This window comes from Arabidopsis lyrata, assembly GCF_000004255.2.
Source record: "Arabidopsis lyrata subsp. lyrata unplaced genomic scaffold ARALYscaffold_1, whole genome shotgun sequence".
In the NCBI taxonomy this organism is placed as follows: domain Eukaryota; kingdom Viridiplantae; phylum Streptophyta; class Magnoliopsida; order Brassicales; family Brassicaceae; genus Arabidopsis; species Arabidopsis lyrata.
This window is the reverse complement of record NW_003302555.1, coordinates 10,586,279-10,598,546: the sequence shown is the minus strand read 5'-3', so window position 1 is coordinate 10,598,546 and position 12,268 is coordinate 10,586,279. Positions and strand designations below refer to the sequence as shown.

General features: G+C 32.7%; 1 protein-coding gene and 1 pseudogene across 1 annotated transcript; one reads left to right on the top strand and one right to left on the bottom strand.

Moving 5' to 3' along the window:
- Nucleotides 1-4,662: 4,662 nt before the first annotated feature.
- Nucleotides 4,663-7,146, bottom strand: LOC9329375 (annotated as a pseudogene).
- A 1,619-nt stretch (nt 7,147-8,765) lies between these two features.
- LOC110225483 (UPF0725 protein At1g23970-like) lies at nt 8,766-10,533 on the top strand. The gene is made up of 6 exons (XM_021015357.1): nt 8,766-8,897; nt 9,017-9,172; nt 9,273-9,471; nt 9,560-9,684; nt 9,797-9,883; nt 9,969-10,533. Exons 1-6 carry the CDS (start codon nt 8,787-8,789, stop codon nt 10,278-10,280), a joined length of 990 nt encoding a protein of 329 aa, XP_020871016.1. The 5' UTR covers nt 8,766-8,786; the 3' UTR covers nt 10,281-10,533.
- Nucleotides 10,534-12,268: the final 1,735 nt, after the last annotated feature.

The window sequence follows — 12,268 nt, the reverse complement described above, 5'->3', positions numbered from 1 at the left end:
GTCCCTTAAGGCGTTCCTCGAGACGGCTCGTACACGCAAAACTCTGTAATCGGCAAACGATTTCTACGTTTAGCAAGAGCTCTTTCATCAGACTGTAGAAAATCATCAATTTGGCTCTCTTTTTTCCATCGTGGTTATAACCAAACTCATCATTAGCAAATGATCTCTATGTTTATCAAGAACATTTTCATGAGCCTGCAGAAAACCGTCAATTTTGCTTCTTTTTTCGTTATCATTGTTATAGCCAAACTCATCAATCAGCAAATGATTTATACGTTTATCAAGATCTCTTTCATCAGACAGTAGAAAACCGTCAATTTTGGCTCTCTTGTTTTGTTATCATGGTTATAGGCAAACTTATCAATGAACAAATATTTTTTACGTTTATCAAGAACTCTTTCATCACCTTGCAAAAAAAGGTCAATTTTGCTCCTTTTTTTTGTTATCATGGTTATAGCCAAACTCATCAATCAGCAAACTATTTCTACATTTATCAAAAGCTCTTTCATTAGGCTGTAGAAAATCGCTATTTTGCTCATGTTTTGTGTTATCATTGTTACAGCCAAACTTATGTTCAACAAATAATTTCTACGCTTATCAAGAACTCTTTCATCAGACTCCCGAAAACTATCAACTTTGCTTCTCTTGTTTTGTTATCATGTTGATCAGGTTTTATAAAATTATTTTGTCATTCAGTGAGAAATTAATAATAAAATTATGTAACTTCTGTAGGGTGAAGGTTTTTTTTATAAAGTAACTAAACTATATTGTAGTTATCAAATAATTTTACTATTAATTTTAAAATAAAAGATACATTATGGACCAACCATTATAAATAACTATTATATATCAGAATTTAATTGATCAGTTTTGAATCACTAATGATCTTGACTCATTTTCTATTCCGTATACCAATAATATTCACTCATTTTCTATTCTGTATACCAATAATATTCTTAATTCTTCTTCTTCATCTTCATTGGTCTCAAGATCGTCCTCCACATTCAAATATGAGGTAAGTATTCAACATCAGCGGTATTTCCCTTGTTTGTACAAGTAAAACCACTAACGGACTAAGAAATTGAGGTTAACATATAAACAAAGGCATGCATGACTACAAACTAAACGAAAAAAATTTAGATAAAACCAATGCATGATCACCGTAGCATTGGTGAAGCGACCTCAGGGTAACAACAACAATAATTGAGTGCCTGTATCAGATTCAAACATTCGTGTTCCCTTAATGCTATCTCCTCTCTTTCTTTTACCGGTATGTAAGAGTCTTCCATCTGTTCCTTCTCATTCCTCTATAGATACAATCATAACTTTTGTGTTCTCTATCACCTGCAAAAGAAAGATTTCAAGATACTAAAGGATGTAGAACATGTTCTTTTCATCCTCATCTCCAGCTACGTGCTCAAGTAACGTTGTTAACATTTCATATCATCACCATCTTCTTCTTTCTCTTCTGATTAGGGTTTTCGATGCCATTTTGACCTTTCCTATAACATACATGCTCTCCACTGCGACCAATGTCGTATCTCCTTCTATTGCAACAATGTATTGCTTCACTATATAATTCACCATGGCTGATTCCGGTTGATGATAACACAAAGACAGAGCAAAAATCATATCAGAAACATGACTCTCAATTAAACCGGAAAATCCTAACAAATCAATACTTATATATATATATATATATATATATATATATATATATATATATATATATAAAGTTTGGGTTTAGTACTTGTTTTAAATTTTAATTAAAAAAAATATTGCTTACAAAACAAATATCTACAAACACTAAATCAAGCACACACACAAACAATCTAATCGTGTACTTACAATTGTTTTTTTTTATAAGTTTGTAGATGGAGTGATGAAGAATATCGTGATCATAGGAAACATGAATCATATTGAACTAATTCACTTCTCCAAAAGCAGCTTTATCACACTCCACAGTATAAGAAAAAAAAAAGAAACTTACAAAATAAACTCACGTTATGTAGAACTCATATTCCAAAATAATTCAAAACAAAGCTAAAAAGTGATCTAAATTAAATTACATACATGCGGCTTGAGCAGTGTTAATAATACGAATCAACTCTTAGTTCTGGCAACATCTCTTACTAATAAAAGGTGTTCATTGAGGCCTCTCAATATATCTACATCAGCACAATCAAAAGCATTTTAGAGGAAGCCACGTAAGCGGAGATTTTGCAAGATGCCACATCACTCTTAAAAACCACTTACAATTATCCACGTCTCATTGACACATAGTATATAATAGGTCACTCAAGAGACTCCCCTCGCCCAAACTTCAGCTTTTGGAATTCCCCCTAAGCCACCCAATCAAAATTCATCGCACTTATTACTTCTCAAATGTTGATGAATTTGGAGTGGTCATCAACATCATTGGATCACTCTAGAGAAGTTCACTCTACGAAAGTGTAATTAATAGTAGATACAAATTCGTGGAAGAGACCAGCATCATCCTCCGAAATCATGAATCCGCCAACATTTACCTTGCTCAGTTCCTCGATTGCTCGCACGCAGCACCCTGGAAGCGAATTGCCGAAGCCGACTACCCAAGATAACCCTTAGATTAGAAAAACTGAAGCGTAAAAACCTTAGTTCACGCTTTAGAGGTATTTTTGCTCTACTAACATAAAGATCCATCCCTCTATGTATATTTTGTTTCTATACGTGTGATTAGATGATGTGTGTATGTGTAGGACAAAACTTCAACGCACTGTGATGAACAAAAATAAAATACTTTCACTTGGATTTGATAGTATTATATTTGGCTTTCATCGTAAGTTTTGGAATCAATTTCAATGGAAATTAAAATGTGTAATGAAATAATGTTCCTTTAAAAAACATTTAGCATGTGGTTTTCCTCAAAAAGTTTCAATGGTTTTTTTTATAAATAATAAGAATGACCCATTTACATACACTTTCATATTACTGAGATTTAACTTTTTTCTTACATGCTTGCAGTTTATTTCAATATGACCATATATCAAGTTTGTCAAGGCTTTAAAATTCATGAGGTCAAAATTTTGTCTTCCCTACTCCGCTCTTGTCGTTATGTCGAAGCGAATGTGTTGGATACGTTCAGTTCAAGCTTTGAGATAATTAGGTCAAATTTGTTCAAACAAACTAAAATAATTAGGTTGAAAGTAATTGAAAATTTGGCTGCTAAAATTCCGAAAGTGATTTTAAATTTAAGCCGCTGATAAAATGGGAAAGAAAAGTTTTAGCTTTTACATATAAAGTGAAAAATAAACTAATCAAAACATTTAAAGGGAATTTGAATATTGACTTCTTAACACGATCAAAGTCAATGATGTAGTATCACACAAGAACCATCGTTCTTTACTTGCTAATCCATTGCTTGGTTATTTAAAAATAATGATATTTTTGTTATTTTTCTTCAAGATTTCATAACATTAGAAACCAAGTTATCAAATTACACATATTCAAATCCTTAACAACATAACTAAAGAAGATAAATTTGAAAAGCTTTTGGAATTTCTCCAAAATTAAAACTACTATTAGAAAAGGTACATTTCATACTATTATGAAGAGATCATTTTCCTTTAAGATTATTAGAGACTATATAGATGAGAAAAACAACTATATAAGTAATAATAAGAAACAAAAAATAAATTTCAATTTGTAAATATAAATTAGAATGAATAGATTAATAGTATCATATAGGTTATATTTATTAAAATGCTAAATACAATATCATATGACTTTTTAATATATAACTAAAATTGAATTTAAACTTAAGTTAATTAATCTAAAAATGTCAATTATTAACGCCCGGATTTTCCTCTAGTGATCACTAAATTTAATAAAACTGAAACAATTTAAAAGCAAAGAGAAAGTTATATGAACAATTTTAAAAAATATCTAATTAAATACTACTATAGAGAGCAAATCTTTAATTAATCATATAAGTGTCTATATGTATATAATAAACACATAATTTAAAAATAGTATGTGGGATGAAAATCACATGTCAATATATTTAAGAATAAAAGAACTTTGTGTCTTTTTTTATTTTCATCCTTTTCTGAAACTACCCTTATAGATTTTAATTTTTTAATTTTAATTCAAAACAAAAATATATTTCAAATTATAAAATACATGGTGGAAAAATTATAATCATAATATAATTATTTAAATATTAGTACCTTGACGGATTATATCCTTGATTCATAAGACATTATCTTCAATATTTACGAATTTTAACTTTCTTAATTAAACAATTTCGAGATAAAAATATTCACATCATTATTTAAAAATTTTAAAGTCTTTATCAAATTTGTACAATTTTATCCTTATATTCTCGCAAAATAAAATCGAAGTCAAAATTTATAGAGATTTTGTTAAAGATTTTTTTGTAAACTTTGATCTTTTGTGTAAGAATCATAGATATCGTATCCAATAGATTTAATCTAAAAAATTTCATAAATTATATAACAGATTAAAGTTTAATGAAATATCACTTATGAGATGAAATAATGACACATAGCATATTGTTAAAAGATTTTTTAAATCCAATTGATGTGTTCGTCAAATAACTCCGGCCCCAATAATTTCACTTCTTAGATATCCACAAACGTTTTAAATATTATATAAGCTAAATGACATATAACACAACATGTTTTATAATTCATAAATAAAAACATTCACATTTGTCATATGTACCTACGTCTCTAGTTATAAAATCCTTAATACAAATGATAAGATTGGTACAAAATTAAACGAAACAAATAAAACCACTAAAGCAAGTACCACCACCTCCACCTACAACATACCGTACCTTCAACCACCTCCACCACCACTGTATCCTCCACCACCTTGAGAACAATCTCTCGCCATATAACTTGGTTCACTACACCTAAAGCAAGTACCATCACCACCATATCCTCCTTAATAATTTCCACCATCACGTCCTCACCTCCACAGCCAAAACCACCACATCCACCAGATGAACCGCCGTTATTTCACTGAACAGGAGCACCCTCGGGTCCAGAAACTTCAACAGTCTTCAGACGACTGGCGTTGTCAACCTCAACCTTGAACTCAACAGCTTCATCAACGGTAAGGCTACGAAATTTTTCAGAGCTAATGGACTGGTGAACGAAGAGATCGTCACCACTCACCACCGTCGTCTGGTGTGATGAAACCAAACCCCTTGTGTGTATTAAACAACTTCACCGATCCCTTGCGTCTCTATCCACCACTCATATTTTCATCACCGTCGCTCATTCGGATCAGTCTCCGACAACCAAAAATCACTGATCAGCTATTTTTCCTATCTCTCATAATAAAACATATAAATTAAAGTCAAAATAGATTAGCTATTTTTCCTATCTCTCATAATAAAACATATAAATTAAAGTCAAAATAGGTTAATGGCAATTAAATAAACAAAAGAATATAAAATTACATATTCATAGCATATTCAATCCTTTAGTCGCCTAAAACTGAAATTAAAAAATATATATTTGAATCTAAAATTAAAAAAATAACACAACAAACAATCTATCAAATATAAAAGAGGTTAGATGAAAGCCTAACTCCTATAAAGATGGGATTGAACTTTTTGATCCATGACGAAAACATGTACCATAAAATACACAAATTAACTCACACGTCAGTTGTAATCTTCTCTCCATCGATTCAAGTATTAATTTCCACACATCCAAATTATGATTGAACGTAAAAATCATATGTGGAAATTGCGGCATCTTTCAATTCACTAATCAAAACTGAAACAATCAAACCCTAAACTTTTCTCTCACGATTACAAGGATTCAAAGTGATAGAATTTCTTAGAAGCCCAGTATCTATTTAACAATTTCATCACGATAGACATACCTATGCAATCTCGACAGATATCGTTTTAGAGAACTCTGTTTTTCCCGAGCTTCAAAATAGACTCAATATGTTTTAGAAAGCAAATTAATGTTAGAGTTTCTAAAAAACAAAAGAAAGCATATAAATAATTCATAACAAAATACAAATAAAAATAGTAGATTAGAGATTACCTTCTCGTAGTCATCTAATAATAAAAAAACTCATAAAATTAAGAAATATTAATATACAAAAATACATGTTTATATCAGATCGATTTAAACGTAGAGATGAGTTCTTCGAGAACCTTGACCAACATAGTTCCAATAATTTATCAAATCTTTCATATAATAACACGACATAATTATTTCTACGAATAACAAATATTCTATATAAAAAAAAAGGTCTCAATCACACAAATAATCAAAGAAAATAATCAACAACCAATATACAAAATAAAAAGAAAAAACAAAAAAAATCTAAAACATAGTCGATTATAATATACCTTATCAATCTCATTGACCTCCAAAAACTTGTAAATCACTTCCGCATCAGCGCAATGCTCCGCCTTCAAAAACACAAAAACTATGAGTAACGTTGACAAAAAAAAAATATTTCGTTATGTAGTGCATGGTAAAAAATTATTTTACATCAGATCTGATGAGAGACAACTATCAATAATTAAACCAACACAAATTATAAAATTGTAAGTAATTTACAAAGAGACATAAGAGAAGCGCTAACTAAAATTAAAGAGGACTCACGATTGATGTAAAAAGTTTGTTAATGAATTTAATGAAGAGGCATGTCTTCATCAACTCGTTCATTCAATCTCTTGATAGAAACTCCCATGAGCGGTTACCTAAAACATAATTCACACGATACAAATCAGCAAAACAATAACAATCTTAATAATTCATAGACCAAGATAATAACAATACAAATATAACCTCAAGAAAAAGTAAAAAATAATAACGCAAAATAAAAAAATCGATCCATAAAAGAACCAAAGCAACAAAAAAAAAAGCTATAATATCAAAACGATATGTTTAGGCTAACGAATCTGAGTTCTAATGGTGTGGCTGCGGCTCTATATTTATAGCTTAAAATCTAGGGCACACTGTCATAATTATCTCTAAAAATTTATTTTTTAAAATTGGAAAATTTCTTGATACAAATATTCGTAAGATATTTTAATATCTATCTTAACTTTTTATAAAAATTAAAAAACGAAATATTCCATATTTTAATATTAAAAAACGAAATATTCTATATTTTAATATTAAAAAACGAAATATTCTATATTTTAATAAAATTCACACGATTTTATTGTTTTACCCTCACCAAAAAATAGAAAACTGGATTTGATAGTGTATTCATTAAGGGTGATTAAGACTAATCATCTCAAAACACGATTAGACTTATATACCCTTAACAATTAAGATCAAAAAATTTCGAAATCGAGGGTGTTTAGGACATTAGTATAGAGATCAACACACGATTAGACTTATATACCCCTAATTACGAAGAAGAAGAAATTTCGAGAAGAACAATTCATTAAGGGTGTTTAGGACAAATCATTCCAACTTTTAACCACAGGCCTCCAATGCCCTAACTTTCAATATGGTGCGTTTCTACTTCTCAAATAATTATTGTAGAGATTATTCTCCAAAAAGAGCATTCGAGTGAGTTAGTTAGGTGAGGAGAACTCTCACGATGATCTCCAAAGTCAGCCTTCTAAATAATTACGTCACGATGATCTCTCAAGTCACAAGTTGTCTTCAAAATCATATCAAACCAAACTAAATGAACATCCACGGTAAAATCATATACAACACATGTTCAATTGTCTCTATGTCGGTACTAAGCAGTTTCTATCAGGCAACTATATTTGGCAAAGAGATATGTGTTGGTTGATCAAACAAAACTTATAATAAATGAAAAACTACGACATGATCCAATCGAAATTTTATCTGAGTTTGTAAGTTTGAAGTAGATGAGATTCTGAGATGGAACCTCAAAATTGCATCATTTTTTGTTTACAAGTTCTAAAGCGGAAAAATGTCATAAAAGGAAAAAGCTTCAACTTTGAGTATGGTGAATTAAATTGCCAACTTTAGTTGACTTTTCTATTAAATTATTGACTTTTGTTGATTTTGCCAAGTCGTGAGGTCAATTGACGGACTAACTTAACGTAGTTAAGTCAAAGTTAACAGTTTTCGTTAAATTCCAAACGACGACATTTTGTATTTTGAAAAAAAAATACAAATCTGTTCAAAAGAGAGACACCTAGGATTCGAACCCGTGAATCACAGGACATAATAACCACCAAGAGAGACACCTAGGACATAATAACCACCAAGAGAGACACCTAGGTTCGTGAGAGCTCCAAATTGTCAACTTTAATGATTAAGTAACTTTAGAGACAAGTAAGTGAGTGTGTAAGGCCATCTTATTTCATAAATCATTAAAGGGATATGTGTTGGTTGATCATACAAAACTTATAATAAATGAAAAACTACAACATGATCCAATATCCAAAATTTCGAGATGAGATTCTGAGACGGAACCTCCAAATTGCACCAATTTTTGTTTACTAGTTCTAAAGAGAGACACGTAGAATTCGAACCCGTGAACCATAGGACATAATAACCACCAAGAGAGACACCTATGTTCGTTAGAGCTCCAAATTGTCAACTTTAATGGTTAAGTAACTTTAGAGACAAGTAAGTGAGTGTGTAAGGCCATCTTATTTCATTAATCAGATTTGGGTTGAAAAAGCCCAACTGAAGCCCATAAATAAATCCATCGAATCCCAAAAAATTTAATCCAACTCAATAGTATGATATATCGCCTCAATCACCATAACAAAAAAAACCATCTACCACCACGACGAGGAGGAGGAGAATATGACGACGGAGGAGGAGTCTCTTTCGACGGCGGAGGAGGAGTCTCTTTCGACGGCGGAGGAGGGTTACAGTGTACAGAGAGACTTTTGGCGTCAAGCGGCGGAATCCGATGTAATTCTTTCATCTTCTTATTCTACGATTGTGATTTGTTCCTTTTGTTTCACAAAATTAACCCTAAACCTGAGTTCTTAATAGCTGATAGATTATTTTTGCTGATGGGTGGGTCTTAGGGTTTCGATTTAGAGAACGTTAAACTACGACCAGGTATGAATGGAGTGGTCACTGGACTGATTCCCTACGACTGTCAACTTTATAAGCGTTATCCGTATCGTATCTTGGTCAACCTTTATGCTAAGGTTGGGCTTCATCGTTACAATTTGTTCAAGGTAAAATATTTAAACTCTTTGTCTCCTCTAGTTGGTACGTATAAAAAAGTGCTCTGTTATATATACCAAATATATTGATTGATTCGATTTTCTTCCTCAGGGGACAAGCTTCAAGCTCGATACCCTAATGAAATTCAACATGTTACAGAACTATATGTCCTCTTTCTACATGACTCTGCTTGCACATGATCCCGATCCCGCTGCTAGCTCATTGCAGAAAACCTTTCAGGTTCGAGTTGATGAACAAGATTATGGCACTTTGCATATAACGTGCTCCATTGCTAGACTTAAAGCCGAAGGTAACTTGCTTGTGGTGCATTATTTTCCTTATATTTTTTTTTTATAAAATTTCACGTAGCTTGCTGATTAATAATGAATGTTGCATAGTGTCCACCGAAACGCCCTTCATACCTCACTTTCAAGGTGGCGCACGGGCATATGGTATCTTCAAAGGTGAATTGCCTGATTGGCCCTCAGATGATGCTTTCAATGACGGAAAACGATTTTACCTGGTAAGATGCCCTATATATATTATGCAACAACACTAAATTAAGTTTCTTTTTTGGTGCTAGCTAGCTCTTGATCAATTAAGCTAGCAGTGATATGTTGTTATTGCTTTCGCAGGTGAAGGAATCAGAGTGGCAATCCACTGATTGGATTTCTATGTATTTGGAACTTGTAATTACTACAACTGATAGGTCGATCACTGAAGTAAGTTTTACATATATATCAATTACTGGCATACCACTGGCACTACTGGTAATAATAATAATAATAATGAACTCCAAAATTGTAGACGCGTCAGAAGACCGAAGTTCTGTCCCAGTTGGAGATAGTGAAAGTGGCGATAGAAACTGCTAATGAAGATGTGGAGCTGCCGAATGAGAGACTCAAGGCCCAGAGTGCACATGTCTACATAACGTTTAAGGGCTTGGCAGAGCCTCGAGCCCCTCGGCGGGTTTTTGAGATTGGTGAGCATGTTGAACGCCAAGCTATAGTTAGAAGAGTCATGAATCATACAGGATACTTGACTCTCAAGGGTAAGCTTTGTGGTGGTCAATATATCAAAAAGCGTTCTCTGGCTCTCAAGAGTGGAGAAGAGTCCTAGGATTGTAAAAAGCAAGCTCGCGTAGGTTAGGCATTCGTATACATGGGCGTCTGCGTAATGTTAAGATCCATTAGAAAGAGAAGTCAAATATATCATTTTATTTGGTGGGGTTTTAGACTTTTAAAGAGTATCCAAAAATGGGATGGAATCATTATTGGTAGGGGAAAATAATGATGACCCATAATTTGTATTATTCTCCAAAAAGAGCATTCGAGTGAGTTAGGTGAGGAGAACTCTCACGATGATCTCCAAAGTCGCCTTCTAAATAATTACGTCACGATGATCTCTCAAGTCACAAGTTGTCTTCAAAATCATATCAAACCAAATCAAATGAACATTCACTATTTGGTAAAATCATGTACAACACATGTTTGCATGCCTTTATGTCGGTACGAAGCAGTTTCTATCGGAGATTTATAGGTTCGATCAAGCAAACCTTGTAATAAATTAATTTCAAAAAAAAAAAAAACCTTGTAATAAATGCAAACTACGACATGATCCAATATCCAAAATCTGGAGAAAAATAATCAAAGTAGATGAGATTCTGAGATGGAACCTCAAAATTGCACACTTTTTTTTGTAATTAAAAATCTCTTACTAATAAAAGGGATAATTTGTAGCGGAAGAGTCTTTTTCCTCTGTGATCATTCATCTTCCTCACGTCTTTGTTTCTATTTACTTCCTCCCAAACCCCTTTAAAAGCAGGACTAAATCGGTGGAGAGAAACATGTGCCCGTTTGGTATCCTTCTCAAAGTGTCTACTCTTAAGCTCCATGGTTGCCAACTGCCCATGGCAATACCTACGTCCACTCGCATGGAACTTAAACACAGAGGCGTTATCAGAAATAGCCGGAGATTCCGTTGATTTCTCCTCCTCCAACAATCCCTCGAAATCATCTTCATCCCACTAATCGAAAGAGATCGACGAAGGTTTCATGGTCTGAGTTGTTAGATCCAGATATGCTTGCCGCCAATGATGATGCCGTTTAGGTCTGCTTCTCCGTCTCTTATGTGCGTTTGCTCGATTTGCTTTTGTACTTTGTTTGTATATTTCTGAATGTTTTTGGAGATAGAAAGAGATGGAGATAGCTGTTGTGCCGAGATGCAAGCGAAAGTCGCAAAAGAAATGGGAGCTATTGAAGGTTTGTGTCTCTTTCGTTTATTTGCTTCTGTATTTTCGAGAAATTGAATACGTTTGCTCAAGATCTCTGTTTCGATATACTGGCACTCTATTGATTGTCTATATTACGTACACGAAATTAAAGTTTTGTTGGTTTTATGCCGTTGTAGAGAGTCTCCTTTACCGCTTAGAGGTACTCTTTATTTGATGTCTAATATCATTAGGAGATTTGATAGCTCTTACCATGTTTAGTGGTCTTTTTTTTTTTTTAATTCTAATGAATGTAAGAAAACTTTAGCCTCTGTATTTATTTTTGAGTGTTAAGCAATTACTACGTGGTTTTGGTTATTTATCTTTCTCTTGACTGTCCTGGGTTTGATTTGTTTTAACCTTCTTTTCGAATAATAATGTTGGCTTTGTTGCATAGGTGGGATGGAAACGCTTATCATGATGGTGTTGAATTCTTGTCTCTTCACTTTGTTTCAGGTCGGACACTCCTTGATCTTCTCCATCAAGCTTCAGGTCTGTTCCCTCTCTTCTCTCAAGTTCTCTGTTTTCATTCTCTTCTTTACTCTCTGTTTTGTTTCTTTTGATTTAGAGTGAAAGCAAGAGAATGTTTTAGAAAAGAGAGATAACAATTGAAAACCACAAATTCTTCTTGACATAATTATATTTTAACTACTCGCCATATTTTTCTTTTGTGAGCTTTTAATTTGCCGTCATTCTGTTTCTCTTTGATCATTTCCTTGATCAAATTCTCTCCTTTGTATGCAACTAATTGCAGAAACTTGTGCATAGTCTCTGTCTTTTTGCCCTCATGGTGATTTCAACTTATCATACAAAGGTTAGGTCTTGCTTCTTGCTTTCT